This window comes from Gracilinanus agilis, chromosome 2 (assembly GCF_016433145.1).
Source record: "Gracilinanus agilis isolate LMUSP501 chromosome 2, AgileGrace, whole genome shotgun sequence".
Taxonomy (NCBI): domain Eukaryota; kingdom Metazoa; phylum Chordata; class Mammalia; order Didelphimorphia; family Didelphidae; genus Gracilinanus; species Gracilinanus agilis.
Window position 1 is genome coordinate 671,346,122 of NC_058131.1, and position 23,929 is coordinate 671,370,050.

Genomic DNA, 23,929 nt, shown 5'->3' on the forward strand with positions numbered 1-23,929 from the left:
CCCCCCGCACTGGAAGTCTTAGAACAAGAGGCCACACGGCTCCTTGTTAGCATGTGCTAGTCATTTGTCTTTTTCAGGCATTTGTTGGACAATTGAGATCTTTTCTGACTCCAAAATTCGATAATTCCGTTTTTCATATGTCTCCCTGTTTTATGCCTTGGCTGATGATAATTATTAAATATGTGTTTAATAAAGTTATTTTTATCGGTCACAGCTCCCAAGGAATCTTGTATAATCTTAATATATTACATAATGGCTTGGTTTGTGAAATCTTACTTAGGTTTCTGATAAAGCAATAAGCAGCCTTCCAAAAGCATGTATTAGGGATCCCTTGTTTAAAACGGTCGTGTGTACATATACATACACCTGTATAATATGTGATGTTAAAATGTATATATCAGATTATATGTTAATAAGTCTCCAGAGATGTGCAGGCCAGTCTGAGACCCAGTAATTCTTTATTTAAGGACCATATGAGAGAGATGATTTATTTTTTATTTTTAAAAAAAGTTTATGCCTTTTCTTTTTTATATTACAATTGTTTCCAACTATCCCATTTCCACCGGGGCCCTAAACTGAACCTTCCCTCAATCAAAGAAAAACAAGTCAGCAAATGGAATTGGCACAGTGTTCTCAATTCACAATGTATATAACATTCCGCCCAAGTGGTCCTGAGCTCATATCCCCAGTCTTCATTTGTTTGCTTTCCATTCAAGACTCTTTGACATTTCCCTGTCATAGTTGTTGATGTTGTTCTGGTTCTACTGACTTCACTATATTTTAGTTCAAAAGATCATCTTTTAAGGAAGGTCATGGGGCGAATTTCCAGCTGCATAATTGGTACTACTCTTAGTATTGTTTTTAAACCCTTATCTTATTATGTATTATATATAATATATATACATGTAATGTATATATAATATAATTAGCTAGAAGTATTGATTCCGAGGCAGAGGAGTGGTAAGGGCTAGGCAGTCGAGGTTAAGTGACATTTGCTCAAGGTCACACAACTGGCAAGTGTCTGGGGTCAGATTTGAATCCAAGACCTCCCGTGTCCAGATCTGGCTTTCTATCCATTGAGCCACCTACTGCCCCCACTCTTCGTGTTCTTAACCAGATTAGTAGTAGATAATCGCTCTTCCGACATTGCTTAGCACTGTTCTTGTCAGATGTTATACATTCTGCTTAAAGCTGAGAGGGAAAATGTATCTTTACACATTTATGAACCCTACAAATCCCTGTGAATTATGTGGCAAAGAGATTTTATGGTTTTTGTTTTTTCATTTGTTTTACTGAGACACAGTACAATAGAAAGCAAGATTAGGGAATTTTTGAAAATTCACCCCAAAAGAGAAGAAATGAGCAGCCAGAAAACAAAGCCCTTGGCTCTCTTTCCTTTACCAGTGCTTCACTTTCTCTCCTAATAATGCTAAAGCTGGCCTGTTTTAGTCCAAGGATATGCATTTTTTGTCTTTATAAGATAAACTATCACCAGCAGTCTAGTGACATCGAATCACAGCATTTTAGAGGTGGAAAAGGGACCTCAGTGGAGATCTAGTCCAACACAGAAGCAAAGAGAATCCCTCTTTGTCGGTCTCTGACAGGTGATCATCCAGCTTTTACTTTATATCCCTGAAGCAAAAGTCAGAACTTTTCCTCCCAACCCACAGGGGCCGCTGGGAGGAGGGAGGGTTTGAGGAGGCTTTTCTGGGATACTCCAGTCCAGCTCCAGTCGGGATTCCTGAGCGCTGCCTCTTTGCTAATCACCAGGGTCCATTCAAACAATTGGCATTCATTAGCTTTTACAAAGGGATATTGACTGGCCAGGTGGCGCCAGAATTGAAGTTGGCCCCTGCGGCTGCCTTCTCCCAGTCCCTCGTGGGTGTGGGCTTAAACTGAAAGCAGTTTATGCTTAGCTCCCCTCCGAGCCCACTTCCAAGTCCAGCCCCAAAGAATGGATAAGTCTCCATCTCTGCTACGGCTGGGCTCGGCTGCTGTCTGGCTGCCCACAAACCCAGGTTGGGTTCCAGCTCCCAGAGCAGGGAGAGAGAGGTAAGTCACCCCTTTGCCCACCGCGGGACGGTAGCAGTCAGCCCTTGCTGCCTCTTTTAAACGTAGTCAAAAGCCAAAGAAGCAGAGGAAGAGCCTCATTCTGGAGGGCCGATGATCCGTTTTGACTGGCTGGTGTCTTCTGAAGGTGCCCTGTTCGCGCTCCCCAGCCAGCCCCGCGCCTTCCTCCCTGCGTGGCCCACCTCTGGGAGCAGGGCCCTTCCATCAGACATCATCCCCCCTTTCCCAAAGCCCTTCCAGGTACCCTCTGCCCATGTTCCGAGGCAGGAGCTCCATAGGCCAGGCTCCTTTTACACCTTCCAGGGGGTTGGCTATGGGCTGCCAAGGCTGAACATTTCGCCTGGGGATGATTCTAAGTGTTAGAAATTTTTTTCAACGTTTAGACTAAATTTATTCTTTTGCAATTTCCACCTGTGGCTTTGGTTCTGTCCTCTAGGGCCAAGCGGGGAAAATGGAATTCTTCTTCCATATAGTATCTCTTCAAATATTTGGAAGTAAAATGGTGGTCAAGTACTGGAAGGTCTCACCACATTACAGGTGGGAGAACTATAAACAATGAGTTGAGGCAGAACTACAAAAAGACAGACAGAACCAAAAGATATTCAATGCCATTGATTGATATGCCAAAGAGTTTCTCTGGATTTATTCCTCCAGGGTGAAGAGGAATCACAATATAACTTTCATGGTGTGGCATATGTTAACATGGTGCCTTTGCTGTACCCTGGTGTAAAGAGAATTCGGGGAGGTTTCCGTGTCCTTCCCTACTTAGATGGTCCAGTATATGAGAAGGTAAGAAATTACTATAGGACACATATCTCTTATATAATCATTTATGAATAAAATACTTTGTAAATCTTTAAATGTTGAAGAAATATGAGTTTAAACCTATAATACAATTTAATATAAATCTAGCCCAGTGCTTTGTATAGAGAAGATGCTTAAAAATATGTAGAGGGACAGCTAGAAGGGATAAACAGAAGGAGATCAGCCTTTAATGCTAGCACATGTGCATAATACTTTTATTATCATAATTCCTATTATTATAGGAATGTGGCTCAGTTTCTTCATCTGAACTATTTTTTTTAAACCCTAATTCATTTGTGTGGCAAAATGTAGGCTATCCATGCTTAGGATGAGTTTTACTTGTCACTTTATTTGCTATTCTGTTTGATTAAATGTCTTTTATTTTTTAACTAATGTGACCTTGAGCTTGCCTGGTCAAAGTAAATGCAGAACAAGCTATGATTTTGAGTGGGTCCTGACTCACAGAGTGCTTTGAACCTGCAACACTTTTTCTGGAGACCCAAGGTGATCAAATGGAAAGACGGCTACACTGGGCATCAGAGGAACCGAGTTAAAATCCTCTTTGACCTGTGTAACCATGGATACCTCAATTCACATTCCTAAGAACCCATAGGTACTAAGTCAGATTGCTTACAGTCTCAGGGAGAGGAGAGGAAGGGCATTGAATTTGGAACTCAAAATTTTAAAAAACGAATGTTACCACCCTTACCAATCTTCCACCTATGAGACAATACACCGAAGTACAAGAGTTTAAAAAAAAAAAAAAACGAATGTTAAAAATTGTTTTTACATGTCATTGGGAAAAAGTAAAATATTAATTGAAAAGAAAAAGAATGGAATCTCATCATTAAGGTATAGATTAATTCACAATTTAAAAAAACACATTCCTGGGAGTCAGTTTTCTTCATTTGTAAAATGAGGGAATTGAAATAGATGATTTCTGAGGTTCTTTCCATCTTTAACCTGTCATCCTCTGGTTCTGTGAACCAGGAAAATAATAACTCTAATAATGTAATTAAAAACAGCACAAAAAGGCAATGCAACTTGGAATAAGTGTGAAGACCAATAATGATTCTTGGGTTCAGATGTCTGTAGATGCTGAAATGTAATAGGCAAGAATAGCTATAATTGCTGTCTTGATTTTGCTTGATTCTTTTCTCTATGTCACATAGGAGGGTTATAAGAGAAGGAAATATAAAGAAATAATTATCATATAAACTCCCTCCCACCAAATTTTTTAAAACATTTTTAAAGAGTAAGGCAGATATTTTTAAGACTAGCCAAGATTCTTATGGAAACAGGGGAACTGTTTGGTAGTTAAGGTCATATTTTTTTGATTCCCTAATATTGTAATTAACCAAAGAACTAAACTGTGTCAAAAATACCATATGGGTTTGTCTTTAGTTTGTTTTATCTTCCTTATGATTCTTTTTTTTTTTTTTTTCAGACCAAATGCCTGGTCAGTCTTTTCCGTGATGTTGGACACCAGAACCAGAATCACAAACCAACCAATGTTCCAGGGGTCAATTCCCCACAGGCCAAACCAGTCCTCACCAAGACCGGGAAAGAGGAAAAGACAGTCAAAGAGAAAGACACTGTAAGGAAGGTGTGAAACTTGGAACGTCTGTTGCACAGAAGGCGGAGTGTCTGAAGGAGGTTTTTGGGACTGGAGTATCTCCTAAACTTCCTCTTTGTGTGCAGAGTTCCAAGTATTCAATATATGTCCTTGACCTGATGGGATCACCAATGGAGTCATGGCTGGGTTGGGGTCAGGAGGGCCTGAAGGCAAATCAGACCTCTAACAAAGACTAACCGTGCACACCAGCAGATTTCGCAGGCTTGTGTGAGGCCGACAGTATAATATTATGTTGCTTACAGGAAACACATTCCATGGAATCATATACCCAAATTAAACTATGTGCAGCTAAGATTTTTTAGCATAATTTTTCTGATGTTGAAAAGGATTGGCATTTTGCTCCCAAACATTCCCACATGACTAGCATATAAATCTAGCATGCTTCTTTTTTTTTTTTTTAGTGCTGAATGGTGATGAGTTTTCTTTTTTCTTTTTCTTTTTTTAAAATTTAAAAAAATTTTTATTTTGAATATTTTCCCATAGTTACATTTTTCATGTTCTTTCACTCTCCCCCCAAACCCCCATAGCCAACGCACAATTCCACTGGGTATCATTCCACATGTATCATTGATTAAGACCTAATTCCATATTATTGATAGTTGGACTAGAGTTATCGTTTAGTGTTTACATCCCCAGTAATATCCCCATCAGCCCATGTGTTCAAGCAGTTGTTTTTCTTCTGTGTTTCTACTCCCACAGTTCTTCCTCTGAATGTGACTAATTTGGCATGATTCTGATGATGATCGCTGTGTACTGGATGCTTACAGAACCCTTTCCCACATTCATTGCATTAAAAAAAGATTCTCTCCAGCATAAGTTACAGATGGAGCTCTGCTGCTCTGTGACTATATTAGTAGATGGAGTTTTCCCCATTGAGATTCCCCCACACCTATGAAATCACAGGTCTAGATCCAAATCAAAACAACTACAATGAGAAAACAGTAATTTGTAATAACTGACTCTATTGCCCTCTTTGTTGATTTGTGGAACACATGGAACTTTGTCTATTGAGTTTTTTGTGCACTTTTTTTTTCTTTTTTTTTTTTTGTTACAGTCTTCCAGTATAAAATCCCAGAGCTCAGACTTCCCCCTGGAAGGTGAAATGCCTCTGTACCAGAATTCAGAAGGACAGGTAATGGTGACTTAAAGCCAAGGCCAGACACATGCAGAAGTCCTAAGAGTCTCTATCCCTGTGCATCTTTTGGAGTGGGAGTCATACAAATGCTCATGAGTTTCCTTGCTTTCAGAGTTTCACATAAAAAACCTGTAAAGGACTCCCAAACAGCTGAGACATTTTGAGGTCAAGGTGCTAGATGCAAAGTTTTTTCAAAGCCAGATTTCAAAATATAATCTTTAAGTATAAGCCACTATTTTATAGGAATCAATTTTTGAGGAAGAATCATTAAACCTAAACAGAATTTTCTTTAGAAATGTCTTTCCATTCATTTCCTACATTTTAATTTTATTTTCAACTGAAATGTATTTGTACTTTGTGCAATGAAATCACCAATAATTTTTAAAATGTAATATATGGATGAAACTTTTTTCTTTTTTTAAATTTTCTTTTATTTTCCCTCAATTACATGTAAAAACAGTTTCCAACATTTTTCAAAGAATTTTAAGTCTCTAATTCTCTCATTGATATTCCCTTCACTCCTTTTAAGATGGTAAGCAATCTCATATAGATTTTATATATGCAACCATGTAAAATATTTTCCCCATACTTATCCTTTTGTGGAAAGAAACTATAACAAAAAAATTAAGAAAGTGAAAAAACATTTGCTTTGATCTTGATTCAGACTCCATCAGTTCTTTCTTTGGAAGCATATAGCATTTTTTTTTAAACCCTTACCTTCCATCTTGAAGTCAATACTGTGTATTGGCTCCAAGGCAGAAGAGTGGTAAGGGTAGGCAATGGGAGTCAAGTGACTTGCCCAGGGTCACACAGCTGGGAAGTGTCTGAGGTCAGATTTGAACCTAGGACCTCCTGTCTCTAGGCCTGGCTCTCAATCCACTGAGCTACCCAGCTGCCCCCAGCATTTTTTTTTATCATGAGTTCTTTTGGAATTGTTTTGGATTGTTATATTACTGAGAATAGCTAAGTTATTCATTATACAGTATTTCCAGCATTGTGTACTATGTTCTTCTGGTTCTGCTTATCTCACTCAGCTTTAGTTTGTGTTAAGTCTTTTCAGGTTTTTCAGAGCTCCTCCTGCTCTTCATTTCTTACAGTACAATAGTATTCCAATACAGTCGTATACTGTAACTTGCTCAGCTACTCCAGTTGATGGGTAGCCCCTCACTTTCCAATTCTTTACCCTTACAAAAAGAGTTGAGATATATATATACACACACACACACACACACACACACATATTGTAATGCAAGGTGGCTAACAGAAACTTTTTGCTTTTGTAATTTCTAACGGTCACAAAAAGTCAGTTAAACATCTTAGAATGTTCAGAAAGTCAGTTAGAACTTAAAGCTATAAATAGAGGTGAAGTTCCAACTGATGGGGGCTTTTGCCTTCTGGCTTTCGCTGTGGCTGGAGGATTTTGCTTTGGCCTTTTGGCTTTGGCCTAATTGCTTCAGCCTTGGCCTGCGCTTATTTTGTTATGGGGAACTTTGGACCTATCTCATTTCTCTGAACCTCTCCCTGATCTCCCATCTCCATCCCTCCCCTTCCCTGATTTCCTTTGGGTTCTGGTTGGAAGGGAGGGCTTGGTGATTGAACATTGTGGTTTTTACTTTCTTTAGATAATTGGAGTATCCTCAAAGAAGTTACCCCTAGGTTTGATAAAGACTTTATTTAAAAGGCAGTCAAATCTTCCTGACTGGGAGAGCCGGATTCTCTCTCTGTCTAAACCTCTCTGTGACCCATCCCCCACCCTCACCCCTCTCCTTAGCAGCAGTTAGAAAACCCTGAACTCCCTCCCCTTCTGACTGACCCTGGTATTAATAAATCCCCTTGTTACCTATTCAAACCCTGTGGTGAGTCATTGTGTTGAAAATTAAGACAAGGGCCAAGAGGAAAGAATCATTTTCCTTTATTTCTTGAGACAACTGGGGCATCCATCTTGACAGGAAGTTCCTCCCCGAGACTTCCTCCAGCCATCAGTTTGACTGGCAGGGAGGGGCCCTCTCGACCCCTCCCTCTAGAGACTTTGAAACTAACAAGAGAAACCCTCCAGTCAAGCCTAAACGTTTATTACTGGCCCTGGTTTCCTCCCTGTATCCTCTGACTCAAGCCTCTGGGGATAAACCTATTTGAGCTGCCTCTCCTACATACCTCATTTCCCTTATCTCCTATATACCTTCCTGTACCTTCATTCCTCCCCAAATCACCTTATAATCACCCTAATATCCCCATTTATCCTTCTTTTGACCCAAACTGCGTTTCTTTGACCTACTCAAATTATTTACTATTATTTTTATAACAATATATTTATATGTGTATGTATGTATATACTCTTACCCTTTTTGTTTTTTATCTCTTTGGGATACAAACCTAGTAATGGTATTGCTGAGTCAGTGCTGTTTTCTAGCCCCCTGAGCACAGTTCCAAATTGCTCTCCAGAATGATTGAATCAGTTCACAATTCTCCCAACAGTTCATTAGTATCGCAATTTAGAGCATTTTTTACATGACTATAGAGAGGTGTAATTACTTTGTTTGAGAACTGCCTATTCATATCCTTTGACCATTTATCAACTGGGGAATGACTTGGATTCTTATACATCTGAGTCATTTATATATTTGAGAGACTCATTAGAGAGAAATTAGAGAGACATAAAAAATTATACTAGTATGATTACTGTATATCACTCTCCATCCTTTACCTCTGTTTAATTTCTGACCATCCCCTCCCCTAATTTGCCCTCTTTTCTATCAGCCCCACCCTTCTTCTCTTAGCCCCTTCCCCTCCTACTATTCTGTAGGGTAAGATAGATTTCTATACTCAATTGATTGTGTATGTCCTTCCCTCTTTGAGCCAACTTAAATTGCTATTCTTAACCCAGAAAAATGTTTCATGTGTTTCATGGCTCCCCAACAAAAGAGAAAATTGAAAAATCAAATCCAATTAGAGTGTCTGTATTGTATGTATGCTGTATATGCAGGGTGCTGTGGGAGATACAGAGAATACAGTGCATCATGTGGTTTGTACCTTCATTGTTCACAGTCCAGTAAGAGAGAGAAAGAATAATAAAGTCTGTACCAAGATGAAGGGCTGTCTATCAATTGGGGAATGACAACAAATTGTGGTATATGAAGGTGATGGAATACTATTGGGCTTTAAGAAATGTTGAATAGGAGGCTTTCAGAAAGACCTAGAAAGATCTCCATGAACTGACACAGAGTGAAATAAGCAGAACCAGGAGAACTTTGTACATAGTAACAGAAATATTGTGGAATGATCACTTGTGATAGACTTAGCTACTCTCAGCAAATACAAAGATCCAGGGCAATTCTGAGGGACTTATGACAAAGAATTCTACCCACCTCCAGAGAAAGAAGTGTTGGAATAGGTATGCAGAGGAAAGCATGTGATTTTTCACTTGTTTATTTGGGTTTTTGTTTTATATGATTATTTTCTTACAAAAATGAACAATATAGAAATGTGTTTTGTATGATAATACATGTATAACACAGATTGAATTGCTTGCCAGCTTGGGGAGAGGGGAGGGGAGGGAGGGAAGGACACAATTTGGATCATATAACTTTAGAAAATTAATGTAGAAACATATTACATGTAATTGATAAATAAATAAATATATATCTTATAAAAGAAAAGAAATACTGTTCCAAAACAGCTGTTATTGACTGCCTTATGAATGGTAGTGCTTTGATTTCAGAGAAAAAATAGAGCTCACTGTAGGGTAGAGTGTTTGGGGAGTTTCATGAAAAAGGGAGGACTTAATTTGGACCTTGTGGTTTGGGCTGGATTCAGACAGGAAGAAAAGAGGGAAAGTAGAACATTCAGTGGAAGGACCCCTGAATCTGGAGTCCTAGTCCTTGCGTGGGAATCCTGACTCTGCCACTTACCTGGGTGATGTGAGACAGGCAGTCACTTCTCTATGCTTCGTTTTCCTGCAAGTGAGTAGACTTAGAACTAGATAACCAAGTCTAAAGTCTCTTCTGGCTCCATAGTTATCAATCTACAATAGAGAGGGTAGGGGCCATTTTTGTTTCTCTCCAGTTTGACCTGATGCTGAGCTCACAGTCGGTGCTTAATATACTTGTTAACTTAAATATTGAAACTTTCACTTAAGCACTCCACTACTGCCAAAATCTTTTTAATAGAATGATTTAGAGAAAAGGAAAAAATGTCTTCACAGCAATACATGGAATCAGCAACATACCTAGTTTTGGAGATTGAACTGGAGAAAGCCTTGGTACCAAAACGATTGCCAGAAGAGCTTGGAGCCCGGTATGTAAAAAAGAGTGACCATCTCTATATTGTGAAAATCATCTATTGTTATTTACAAGAAAACAGCTTTCCCATTAGGACCTCTGAATTTTTGGTGCTAAGGAGTGAAATGGGGGCTGGGAATGTTCTGTTCTTCATTTAACTATGCTTCTGTCTCTTTCCTAATCTAATTAAAAAATACTTAAGCTACCAGATGATCTATATATGTGTATTAACCAGCAAACATTTATGAAGTACCTGCTAATGTGCTAGGCATTTTGCTAAGCACTGGGGAATACAAAGAAAGGCAGAAGGCAGTCTGTTCTTAGAAAGCTTGCAGTCTTTTGGGGAAGACAGCATATAAACAACTATGGACAGACAAATTATATATAAGATAAATTGGAGATTGTCAGCAGATGGAAAACCCTGGAATTATGAGAGACTGGGAAAGGCTTCTTGTAGAACTGGGACTTGAAGGAAGCCAGGGAAGCCAGAAGGTAGAGGTGAGGAGAATTCCAGGAGAGAAATGGAGTGTCTCATGGGAAGAACCTCAAAGAGGCCAGTGGCATTACAGAGTCCATGGAGGCAGGGAATGTAATAAGGGGGAAAAACTGGAAAAGGGGGGCACCAAGTTCTGAAGGGCTTTGAACCCCAAACAGAAGATTTTTCATTTGATCCTGGTGGTGATAGGGAACCACTGGCGTTTCCTGAGATAGGGAGGAGTTGATATGATCAGAGTTGAGCTTTTTAGGAAGGTCTCTGTAACTAACAGCTGAGTAGGGGATGTACTGAGTGGGGAGAGACTTGTGAAAGGCAAACTAATGGGCAGGTTATTGCATAATCCAGCCATGAAGTGATGAAGGTCTACATCAGTCATAAAATGGTTAAATGGAAAAGCCTAATTCATATCTTATAGTTATCCTTGAATATATAGAGAGATGTAGATAATAATAATTACCATATAGAGATCATAAAGTAAGTTTTTATTATTTGGAAACAACTGAATTGACAGCACAGTAAGCAAGAGTATTCACAGTATGAGTGTAGATTCATTGATTATGTTAATATGAATTAGGATTTTCTAATTAAGGATTAGTCACTAGCCCTTCTAAGCCTACTTGCCTCCCAGAGAAGGTCTGGGGCTGTAATGATGGTACAAATTATGATCTGAATCCTGCACATTTTAACTTTCTCCAACTTCTTATTCATCTATTTTAATTTTCCCTAGGTCTTAATGATTATTTTAAGTTGTTATAAGACTCATGTTCTTAAAACTCTCTAAAATCAGCAGTTGTTCCAGAAGACTAAGGATGATAAAGATAGCTTTAAATTTTCTTGCAAATAACCATTTGTCCTCTTTGTGTCTTGTGAGTAATAATGATTCTTTTCTATTTGCTTCACTACTTAGGGTGGATAAGAAAGGGGTAAATTGTGTATGGATATATTTTTCAACCTAATTTATCTGGCCTTCGTAGATGTGTTTTGACATAACTATTTGACTACACTGATGCTTAGGGTTTAGATTTTTTAATAAACCGTATTTGCTCCTCGTTAGTACATTGCGGTGTAGTAGAAAAAGTGCTGGACTTTGAATCAGAAGCCTTGAATTCCAAGTCCTAGTTCTGTCACTTGTTTCCTTATTTTGAAAAATGGGAAAATGGCACTGGTACTACAACCAACTGAATTAATATAAGGATCAAATGAGATTTTTATGTGAAGAGCCTTGAGAGAGTTAAAGCTGTTTCAATACCTTCCAGTTGAGCCACCAAAGCTCTACTCTGATGCCTCAACATGCAGGGGGTTGTTGGGGTAGGTCTCCTAGGATTATGCTGGAGAAGTAAGCAAGCCAATACTGCCAAGTTACTGAGGCTTCTAGAACCCACCCCAGGGATGGAATGATTATCTGTACTCCTGATGACCTATTGGTCTTTGGAAGCTTTGCACCAGAACGGTATCCACATGTTGGTTGAGTTTTTCACCCACAACAGTTCAAAAAGCCCAAGGGCTGTAATCTGCATCAGTGGTGGGTAAACAGATAACGATAAAATCATAAATCCTTCAGTTATGGAGAGGCAGTATCCCAGTGGATAAAATGCTGATCTTGAAGTCCACAAGACCTGAATTCAAGCCCTGACTTGACCCTTACCAAGTGCGTGATCATAGACATGTAAATGAGCTTCTTGGGAATAATCATGCCTGTAGCATCTATAGTTAAGATAATGTAGAGTGTAGTCTACAGTGTATATAATATTAGTGGGCATTAGGCCACCTCCAGCCCTAAATCTATGATCCTATAATTTTGTTATTACTTCCTATTATCCCAAGTGAGAATTTGCAGCTAGAGGACTTTCTGGAGAAAAAAATTTTAATAAGAGAAGTTATTACTTGTACTAATTTATCTCTTACTCCTCTGGGCGTAGGGAAGATGAAAGGTTGCATCCTCAAATGGGTTGATAGATCTTATTAACTCCATTTTATGGGGAGGAGGTGAAGCTTAATTTCAGCAAACACGTGGGAGCCCTTTCTTTGTGGAAGGTATTGTTTTCAGAGCCCACTCATGTCCAGCATCCTAATCCACAGCTTTCCTGACCCTCACATTCTTTCCAGTGACCCAGATTGAGGTCCATGGGTATATACAGTAGCTTCGCCCATGTTCCCTAATTTTCTTGGAAGTTATGAGCTCTCTGTCCCGTCTCCCACATCTTAGAATCTCTGCAGCTTCCTTGGGCTCTGAGGATGAGATAGTCCTTCCCCCTTCCACTCCTGCTCTTGATTCTATGCCATCCTGTCTCCTTGAGGAACTGGCCTGCTCAGCATCTCTTTTCTCTTCAGTACCTTAATCTATATTGATTTCTTCCTCATTTCCTATGGACCACACGTGCTATCCTTAAAAAACTTTGACCCAGTGGATAGAAAGCCAGCCTTGGAGCCAGGGAGATCTAAATTTGAATCTCCCATCAGACACTTGTTGCTTCATGACCCTAAGCAATCTCCTTGACTTTTCTCAGTCTCTCTTTCTTCATCAGGAAAATGAGGATAATAATAATACCTCTACCACAAGTTGTTGATGATCAAATGAGATAAAATACGTAAAGCATTTTGTAAACCTTGAAGCTCTATATACTTGGTTGCTATTATCTCCTCAAGCTATCATCCTTTTTCTTCCTGTTCACTGTTAAACTCCTATAAAAAGTGACACATCCTTCTTCCATCCATTATCGCTTCTTCACCTTCTTTTCCTTCCTATGACCCATTCACTTTTCAACCCTTCACCCCAGCTTCTGACCCTACCATCCTATTGAAATTGCTTTCTCTAAAGTCAACTCCTTAAAGACTCCTCCTCCTTGGTCTCCTATGTTGCTTCATAATCTGCCTTTTGCTTCCAGGCGTGCTTCAGGGTTTCCTCAACCTAGGGTCTGTCAATCTTGTTTTTTAGCAAAAAATACGTCAAAGAAAAAGACAAGTTAGCAAATCAAGGAAAATACTAGTATATCCCGTTACAAAGTTTTTCTTGCTTGGAGTACAACAGTACTTTATTTGGGAACACCCTTAGTGGGCTCATACTTGTTAATATCCAAATGAGAGTGGAGACCATCTCTCCCAGGAAGAATAAGATTATTCTAGGAACTCGGTTTGACAATCCTCCAGAATTTAATTGTAGACAGAATTTGACTCTCTTTTCTTCTCCTCTCAGAGTCAGGGACATGATTCCTCCACGACCTTCCCCAATCCGCAGAACAGGAGGAGCTCAGAAGGCAAGTACTAGAAATAAAATGAGACCTCTGGTGTTATGTGTAAAGCATATGTGAAAATAATGCTCCTGACCTCACATTAGGAGAACACGTTTTTTTGAGATGCTTTTCCAGAAGTAGGTATGGGTTACTGAAAGAAAATTGCACTTAAATTGCAGTATCATTATGTTTCTTTGAAGCCATTTAATTAACCTGGCCCAGATTTTGACTTTAGAGACTTCCAAGTCTCCAGGTTGGATTCCTTCATGATTATGTTGTTAAAGGGAAAGTTTGTATTTACCAAGAGAAGCCTTATTGGTTAAAAGTCATACTGGTAAAAACAGTAGTTTAGAATTCATTTTTGTGTAATCACATATCAAAAGAAAAAAAAGTTCTATGAATACCCTCTATTTCGTTTTTTAACCATGCTACACGACTGTCAGTTTTTCCACTGGCAACATCTCCAAACCAGAGAGTAGTCATGGACCTCAATGAACAATTGAGGTTTTTTTCCTGCCCTCAAAATGTTTGCCAAATACCAGGTTTCTGGCAGATTCTTGGAATACATGGAAAAGGAAAAAGAAAATTATTCCAATATCAGTTATAAGCAAAGATATAGTCCTTTGGGATAAAACCACTTTTGTTTTTAAAAAAAGAAGAAAAGAAGAAAAAAATCTAGACTGTATATACGAGGTAAGCAAAGAATTTCAGGGTTTTCCTTTCTTTTAAAATCAACTTTTTCTAATATATTGTTCCACAAAACCTGAATTGAGGACAAGGATTTAGGGGGCAGCAGGGAATGAAAACAGCACACCCCCAAAAAACATTAACACAAACGAAAAAAGGCCTGAAATTTTATCAGATGTAATCAGTCTATATTATAAGTTAGGAATCAAGAAAAACATTTTAAAATAATAATAATAATTTTATAACAGAATAAACATATATAGTCAAGTATAACAAATCCCCACATTGACTGTCCAAAAAAATTTTATCTGAGTCTGCATTCTGACTCTTTGAAGCACTGAGTTCTTTGGATTTATGGTCGATCATTGCATTTATCAGAGTTGCTAAGTCTTTTAAAGTTATTAACTTTACAATATTGTTACTATTGTATAAATTGTTCATCTGGTTCTGTTCTCTTCACTTTGTTCATCCAAGTCATCCCAGGTTTCTCTGAAACCATCCCTTTCATCATTTCCTACAACATAATAGTATTCCATCACATTCATATAACATGAGTTGTTCAGCCATTCCCTAATTAATGGGAACCCCCCAGAGCTGCTCTAAATTTTTTGTAGTCTTTTTCCTCTTTCTTTGATCTCTTTGGGGGACAGACCTAGTAATGGAATTGATGGGTCGAAGGGTATGTACAGTTTAGGAGTATATCGGATATTCATAGAAGACTAGCACTTTTGGTGTGAGGACTTGCCAACCCCACTTTTTTAGGGCCACTTTCCTCCTTTAGTGTCCACCTGCCACCCAGCTTTTACCTGTGGCTCCAAGAAGCTGTGGCTATACCCTGGTAAAACCATATTGGCAGGTGGGCCAAATCAGGTTGAGGGTAACTGATAGGCCTTAGATCCATTGGTGAGTTAGAAGGTTCCTACCCTAAGCATTTGAAGACTTCCCCTGGCCAAAGAAGAGGTTGAAAACAATATGTTCTGATGGTCTTAAAGTGGTGGCAGTGCTATGGCACTATGGAGTGTTTAGAGTTTTGTCAGACATCCAAGAAGCCAAGGTCATCCAATGCATCTCAAGCCAAAACCAGTCATCCTGACTTTTGTCTTGTTACTGGACTTGTTTGACTCTGGAAGAGAGAATGAAGCTGACAACTTTGTGCAACTCTGCGTCACATAAATTCAATTTATAGGCTAGTCAAAAGACATCACCCATACCATTTTACTTTTGCTATTTTACTATCTCATTATTTTATTCCTACCTCAAAAGTCCTATGGTGACAGACAAGTGACAAAGCAGCAGGTGCAGCTACACTGGGAGCTGTGAGTCACAATCCTACACAGGTGGCCCAAGACATAGGGTCAACTTCTCACCACAAGCATCAGTGGGATTTGGCAGCCCCTTGCAGGTCTGCATAGCCTTTTTAAAAAGGATCACACTGCTCACCTCCTGATGTAAGAAAGGGGCTAGAAAAGTGCCCTAAAATTTTTCTGCTTCACCAAAACTTGGCTATGGCAGGCAGAGATCTTACCTTATTAGTAAAATACCAAAAAAGTACAAAAGCTTTTGCAAAGATAATTCCACTCATTATTGGTTTTTGGAATGTGCACACACCTATGGACAACACTAAATCCAGCAGATCTGAAAGAAAAACAGCTCTTGTAAGAGAACTCGTCAAATTATGTATGCAAATAGCAGCCCAGATTGAAACAAGGCTGGCAAATGAAGTCCAATTTAGTGAAGTCAGAGCTGGATACATGTTTTTCTGGAGTGGTTGCCCTGATGAGGAGTGCTATGAAGCTGGCATAGGTTTTATAAGCAAATCTAGTCTAGTCAAAAAGCTTCTAGGACTCCCAAAAGGAGTGAATGACATAGCCATGCCAATGAGATTGCCACTTGCAGGAAAGTGCTATGCCATCATCATCAGTGCTTCTGCTTCTATCAAAGAAAAAATTTAATGAAAACCTGAAAGACCTTCATCAATGGTGTGCTGAAAGAGGACAAGCTTGTAATTCTGGGTAACTTTAATTCTAGAGTAGGCACGGACTATCAGATACAGCAGGGAATCCTTGGGAGAAATGGAATTGGAAACTACAGTAATCACTTACTACTGAAGATGTGGGTATCTCATGACCTCATCACCAACACTGTCTTCTGTTTACCTAAACACAATAAAACTGGAGATGCACCCTCAAAGCAAACATTGGCATTTAATAGACTATGTTATGGTGAGGAGAAAAGATAGGATTTGAGTGATAAGGGTGATGTGTGGCCCAGGATGCTGCATAGACTTATCCTTTCAAAGCTAAACATTCACATTCAACAAAAGCAAAGGCCCCAAGCAAGATAATTATTAGAAGACCTAATGTCATGGGGTTAGAGTGCTTCTCAGTGCGTGAAGTTTGTCGAACTTGGAGGGAATGCCTGAACCACCATTGACAATAGTAGAGCAGAAAAGGAGTAAGCAGCTTTCAGAGATTCAGTAAACAGCACCACATGTACTCGACTGGGCCATAATACTTGCAAACATTAGAAATGGTTTGATGAAAATGATGGGGAAATTCAGTAACTACTAAATGAAAAAAACAAGAACTTCACAGGTTTTAACAGCAGAATAGTTCATCTGTCCCTAAGAAAGCAGCATTTAACTCCATGAAAAGTAAAGTACAAAAGGGCATCTAGGTGACTCAGTGGATAGAGAGCCAGACCTAGAGTTGGGAGGTCCTGGGTTCAAATCTGGCCTAGCCAAGTCACTTAATCCCAGGTGCTTAGCCCTTACTGCTCTTCTGCCTTAGAACCAACATTTAGTATTGATTCTAAGATGGAAAGTAAAGGTTTGGAAAAAAAAAAAAAGTAAAGTACAAGCAACACTTAGAGAGATGCAGGATTCTTGGTTCAGTAAGAAGGCAGATGAAATTCAGTTTTACACTGATAGTGATAACCTAAAGTGCTTCTATGATGCCCTGAAGGCTATTTGTGGGCCTGTGGTGTATCTCAACTATTTAGTGCTGATGAAGCCACACTGATCAGGACATGATCCTGGAGAGATGAACTAAACGTTTCTATAGTATTCTCAACAGACCATTGTCAATCAATACTGTAGCCACTGGTCATATACCACAGGTTAAAGTCAATTCCCTTATAGTCAAACTTTCAACTCAAGAAGAGTTGAATGCCATCAGGCTCCTCTCATGTGGCAAAGCAATTGGTGCTGATTCCATTCTAGCAGAAATGTACAAGAAAAGGGGTCCAGTGCTCATACAAAAACTGACTGAAATCTTCTGGGTTACATGGCAAGGTATCCTCAAGAGATCAAGTATTCCTTCATTGTCCAACTCTGTAAATTAGGAAAAGGAAATAGGTTATCTGATGACAATCACAGGGAGGTCTCTTGCTTAGTCAGCACGGACAAGATTCTTGTCAGAGTTCTTAATAGGCAGATTCTTCATCTGAAAGATGATCACTTACCCAGAAAAGGCCAAGGAATAGCCAAAATTATGTTTGCTGTCCAAACCACTTCGCGAGAAATGCCAGGAGCAGAACAGAGGCCTATAAACAATGTTTATTGATCTGACCAAGGCCATTGATGCTATCAGTTGTGAGGGCTTGTGGAAGATCATGGTGAAATTTGGTTGCCTGGAGAAGTTCATCAATATTGTACACCAGCTCCATGATGGCAAGCTTGCATGGGTTCTGGATAATGGAAGATGCTCTCATACTATCCCAGGCACCAAAGGAGTGAGGCAGGCTGTGTGCTTGCTCCCATGCTTTTTAGCATAATGTTTTCAGTGATATTGTTGGATAACCTCGATGAGAACAAAAACAGCATCAAGGTCAGCTACCAGATGGTAAATTATTTAATCTGAAAAGGCTAGAAGCCGAAACTAAAATGAAGGGAGATTTGATGCATGCCTTTTTGTTCACAGATGATTGTACACTCAATTCAGCCTCTGAGGCTCAGATGGAACAGAGCATGGATTTATTCTCTGCCACTCATACTAATATTGGCCTGACAAGTAACACCAAGAAAATAGAGGCTCTCCACTTGACAGCACAGTATCATCCATTTATAGGACCATTGGTTACATTGGAAAGCTGTGGATAAGTTTACTAACTTTATGAGTCAGGTTTCCAAGAATGTCCACATAAATGATAAGGTTGATGCATGCATAGCCAGAGCTGACTCAGTGTTTGGGAGGCTTCAAAGGCAAGTGTGGGAGAGAAGAGTAATTGGGCTGCCCACCAGACTGAAAGTCTACAGAGCCATTGTGCCGACCTCATTGCTGTATACCTATGAAACCTGGACAATCTACTAGCACCATGCCTGAAAAGTGAATCACTTCTATTTGAATTGTCTTAGAAAGATTCTGAAGATCACCCAGCAAGATAAGATATTGGGCACTGAAGTCCTTTCTCAAGCTGAAATGCCAAGCATTCAGACTCTCCCACAGAGAGTGCAAATTTAATGGGCTGGCCATGTTTGCCAAATAGACGTTTGCCTAAAAGACTATTTTATAAAGAACTCAGGCAAGGTGAGTGTTCACATGGAGGCCAGAAGAAGTAATACAAGGATATTCCAAAGGTCTTTCTGAAGAAGTTAGGTGTCGATTGTGAGATATCAGACACTGGCACAGCACTGTCCAGCATGAAGATGCTCTGAGCAAAGCAGAATTGCAGTAGCTCAAAAGAAATGTGAATTACATAGATTTAGAGACAACCTCATCCCCAAAGTTCTTATCAATTATTTGTGCCCAACCTGTGGCAGAGGTTTTCAAGTTCATATTGATCTGATTAGCCACAGTTGAATATACTGTACTTTGACCCCAACATAGTAATGTCATTTTGGTTCTTTTAGTGTGAAGGAGAAAACTAGCAATTTAATAGTTTTTTTTGGGCATAATTCTAAATTGCTTTCCAGAATGGCTGGCTCAGATCACAAATAAGTATAGTCATGCAAAATTAATTCTCTCATTAACCATGTCATAAAGAAAGGAAGGAAGAAAATGGAAGAAAGAGAAGAAAATATGCTAGAGTCTATTCTCTGAATCTATCAGCTATTCATTATGGAAGGCAACTATGCTAACCTCTATACCACCAATACTCAGCTACTCATGTTTCATTATGAATCTTTTGGAATTGTGATTGGTCAATGTGTTGATCATAGTTAACTAAGTCTTTTCAAAGCTGATTATTTTTTCAATATTGCTGTTACTGTATAAATTGTTCTGGTTCTACTCACTTTGCTTTGCATTGGTCCATGTAAGTCTTCCTAGGCTTTTCTGAAATCATTCCTTGCATCATTTCTTACAGCACAATAATATTCCATCACAATCATATGCTATAATTTTTTCAGACATTCTTCAATTGATGGGCATCTCCTCAGTTTCTAATTCTTTGCTACTATAAAAAGAGCTGCTATAGATATTTTTGTACATATAGATCTTTTTTCTGTTTCTTTTATCTCTTTGGGCATAGACTTAGAAGCCTTATTGCTAGATCAAAAGATATGTACAGTTAATGGTAGGCTTTTGGGCATCATTCTAAGTTGTCTTCTGGCATAGTTGGATTAGTTCATAGCTCTGATATTCTCCCACATCTCCTCCAGCATTTGTCATTTTCCCTTTTCGTCAACTTTACCAGTCCAATAAGTGTGAGGTAGTACCGCAGAGTTGTTTTTAATTTGTATTTTTCTAATTATTTATGTTTTATAGCATTTTTAATATAACTATTGATGTTTTGGAGTTCTTCCTCTGAGAATTGTTTATTCACATTCTTTGACCATTTATTAATTATATTCTTGTGTTTTTGATTCAGGTACATATGTATATAATCTGCTGCTAAGGGTTTTCCAAGATGACATTTATTTATTTATTTATTTGTTTGTTTATTTTAATTTTAAATTTAATTTTTAATATTTTCCAAGATGACATTTAAAAGGAGTAAATGAAAAGCCTTAGACTTGGGCTCAGAAACTCAGTTTTCCTATATACAGGAAAAGAGAGATATGACTCAACTATAATTTTGTAAAAAAAAAAAGGATTTTAGTGACTTAAAAACTATCAATAAATATATGATAGCACCACTTCACCCCCCCCATCAAAGTATTATTTTTGGCTATATCAATGCTTATCATTCAAAATAAGAGAGAATAGTTTTGCTGGAGTGTTGCAGTTAGTTTGGTATACTACATTTTTGTAAAAATATTAATTGACAAGATGGAATGCACTCAAAAGGTTTAATAAAAGGAAAAAATTTCTAAAAAATTAAAACTGTCTGAAAAGTTGAATGGAGTAACTTTGGAGTTCTTTTTCATATGCCAGAGATTTTAAAGTGGAAACTGATTTAACCACTTGCCAAGGTAGTTGAAAAGGGTTTGTATGAGTGGGATTAGAAGACCTCTGAGATCCTTTCTGTCTCTGAGGTCCTGTGATTCAATGATTCTGATTTCTTATTTTATTAGGCACTGGATGACTACCACACTCAAATCCAGAATATTTCTGTAGCCATATTAGAAGAGTACCACAAGATGTTTGGTAAAGATCTGACTCCAGGAAAAGATCTAGATAACCAAACCTTAGAGGATCACAAATGCCAGCTCAATTATGAGCTCAATTGCTCTGGAAAATATTTTGCTTTCAAAGAACAACTCAAGGTAAACCAGTCCTAAAACAGTGTTTTCATTGCTCTAATTGACACTCTACCCTCTGCACCTTCTCTTCAATTCACTTCTTACTCCCAGGAGAACTGGATGCCTGTACAAAATCCTGGAACTGAATAGGATTCATTTTTTTTTAATAACTAAAAATTAATGTTTCAGTTTTGCTCCCAGGGCAGAGTATCCCCCTAGTCCATCTCTAAACTAGGAAACTGAACTATTGGATTGGACCATGGGAGCCCTTCAATTTTTACTGCTTTCATTATCTATTTTGCTCTGCCCATACTGAGAAGTTTCTTCCCATTTCCCTTATAAATTTTACCACATTTTAACAATTTGTAAGCTAACTCCAACTCGAGTCATTACTGAAAACCTCATGGAAACTGAAAGATGGAGATCAGAGAACAGAAAGAAAGCCCTTCTCCACCACTGGCATGATTATACGGACAGCTGCCTAGATTTGTATAGAGCTTTTTAATGTTTCTAAGTAGTTTTTATAACACTGTATTATAGAAACAACCTTATCAAGTCAGTAAGAGGAGTATCATGACCCTCATTTGAGAGGTGGGAACACTTTAGCAGAGGAGAGAGAATGACAATTAATGGCAGAGTTTGGCCTAGAACCTAGTCTCCCACTATCCCAATCAGTACTCTTCCTATTGGACCAACTCAGACCTCTCCAAATAAGCATATAAATCGCCATATTTCTAGAAGTTATTAAGGGGAAAGATGAATAGTCAGGCCATTTTAACAAAATCCTGATTTCCTAATCTGCCCTGATCAAAACAAAATGTCCATATTGTTCAATATAGGGATACGGTGGAGAATTCTAAGTTGATTCAGTTCAACTCATTTAGATTTAATAAGTTTTTGTTTTGTTTTTATAAGATTATAATAAGTTTCTTGGAGAATAAAGAAAATAGAACATGATTCCTGACTTTAGGGAGTTTCTAATCAAATATAGCTACAGAGGGGAGGTTGATTTTGCCCAGTCTTTAGTATAATTCAGGGGTCGACAATGTATGGCTCTTTCTGCAGGAGCCATAAAGTCAATTTTTTTTCAGGCGCTGTTACAGGAGCGGCACTGTGAGCACTGTACGACTTTCATGAAATTACATTTTTAAAAATGTGGCGTTTATGGCTCTCATGGCCAAAAAGGTTGCCGACCCCTGGTATAATTGAATGTATTAACACTGAGGCCTTGGCTCCTCTTCATGACAAGCCTGATGAAGAGAAGTAATAGCATCTTTGACCTGAGTAAATTATTTGCTGACAAAGTGTCATGTCTCAATTTATCCCTACATGTAGCTTCATACAAGAAAGGCTACTCTTCATTTCTCTGTAATCTATATTCATTTCTCCACAGAAATAAGTGCTCTTTCGGAAATCTGGTTGCATTAAACAAAGTCTTCATTAGTCAATGTTGTAAAGAGCAATTTTATTAAATTATGATTTTTAAAACCCTTCCCTTCCATCTTAGAATCAATTCTGTGAATTGGTTCCAAGGCAGAAGAACAGTAAGGGCTAGACAATGGAGGTTAAGTGACTTATCCACGGTCACATAGCTAGGAAGCATCTAAGGTCAAATTTGAACCTAGGAACTTCCCCTCTCTAGGCCTGGCTCTCAATCCTCTAAGCCACTTAGCTGCCCCCATTAACTTATGATAAAGCTCTTTAGATCAGTTGCAGTTGGCTCTTCAGCCTTTGCTGTTGGCAGATAGGAAAGCAGTAATCTACCAAAAGAGGAAAAGACAGACCTGAGGATCATTTGGAGCAGAAAGATAAAGTAGGAAATTATCTGGTAGAGCTGACTGGGCAGAGGTGTCATACTTGGCATAGCCACCAAGGGGAGAAAAAGGGAAGCTGGAGAAGGAGCTACTGAGGGCAGTTTTATGGATGCAGAAACAAAGCTGAACTGATATAGTAATTCTGGGTCTTCACTACTTTCCCCACAATAAATATATGCAAATGTCCCCAACCCAGTTAAAATCCCATTTCCATGTCTCAGCCTGACATTGGGGTAATTCTAGGCTCTCAAAAGCCATGTCATCAGAGCACCAATGTTACCATGTCCAAATAAAGTTGGAAAGGCTTCAAATAAAGGTCCAGAGAAGGATTAGCCATCTATTGTCTGAGGACCAGCCTGGCAAGGTTCAGAGGGTCTCCTCACCAGGGCGGCCATAGGGTAATGATTTTTTTTTGATGATAGCAACCTCCAAAGACTTCCTGTTAAGCATGAGATAACAGAGACCAAAGGAAAAATCACTGAGTCTCTGAAAAGTCAACAAGAAGGTCTGGGCAGGAAGGTGGTGTCAAATGGACATTTTATGTTCCTGCAGCATGCAGTGGTGAAGATTGTGAGAGAGAAGTTCCTGAAGACAACTGCATTTGAAAACCAGGAAGAGCTCCAGACATTTATCAGTGAACTCTACATATTTTTGGTGGATCAGATGAATGTCACTTTGAACCAGGTATTCAACTAAGTTTCCCTATCTTATACCCATCGGGCATATATAATTGTGTCAGCATGGCCTTCCTCTACAGCAATGATGTGAAACTCAAATGGAGTATGGAGGCTACATATTGACTTGGGAAACCCCATTGCATTTTTTATTTGTTTTGTTAAATATTTTCCAAGCACATTTAAATCTAGTTCTGTCCACATTTGGAAATGTTGTGGGCCACATTGGCTAAGTGTTTGACACCTTTGCTCCCCAGAATCCACTTCTTTCTACCTGCAAATATTCTGCTCTCTCCCAATGCTTCTGATTCTTGTTTTTAGCTACTAGAAGAACATACAAATACACTCATCTATGTTGCTTCTCAACAAACTTAACAGTGATAATGCTTCTCTGATATAACAATAATCTCTTTATAAGCATTCATCTCTAAATTCCTGGAAGAACCTTTTGTTAAGTACATTCCCTCATCTCAGTACTCTCATG

The 23,929-nt window shown here is 38.7% G+C and overlaps 1 protein-coding gene across 1 annotated transcript in view; it reads left to right on the forward strand.

Annotated features, from left to right (window-relative positions):
• CFAP70 (cilia and flagella associated protein 70) overlaps positions 1-23,929 on the forward strand; it is a 78,931-nt gene that overhangs the window by 24,983 nt on the left and 30,019 nt on the right. The window contains exons 9-15 of the mRNA XM_044662811.1: positions 2,725-2,859; positions 4,322-4,480; positions 5,565-5,642; positions 9,847-9,938; positions 13,612-13,672; positions 20,790-20,981; positions 23,324-23,455. Coding sequence (XP_044518746.1) covers positions 2,725-2,859; positions 4,322-4,480; positions 5,565-5,642; positions 9,847-9,938; positions 13,612-13,672; positions 20,790-20,981; positions 23,324-23,455 — 849 coding nt within the window. The remainder of the gene's footprint in view (positions 1-2,724; positions 2,860-4,321; positions 4,481-5,564; positions 5,643-9,846; positions 9,939-13,611; positions 13,673-20,789; positions 20,982-23,323; positions 23,456-23,929) is intronic.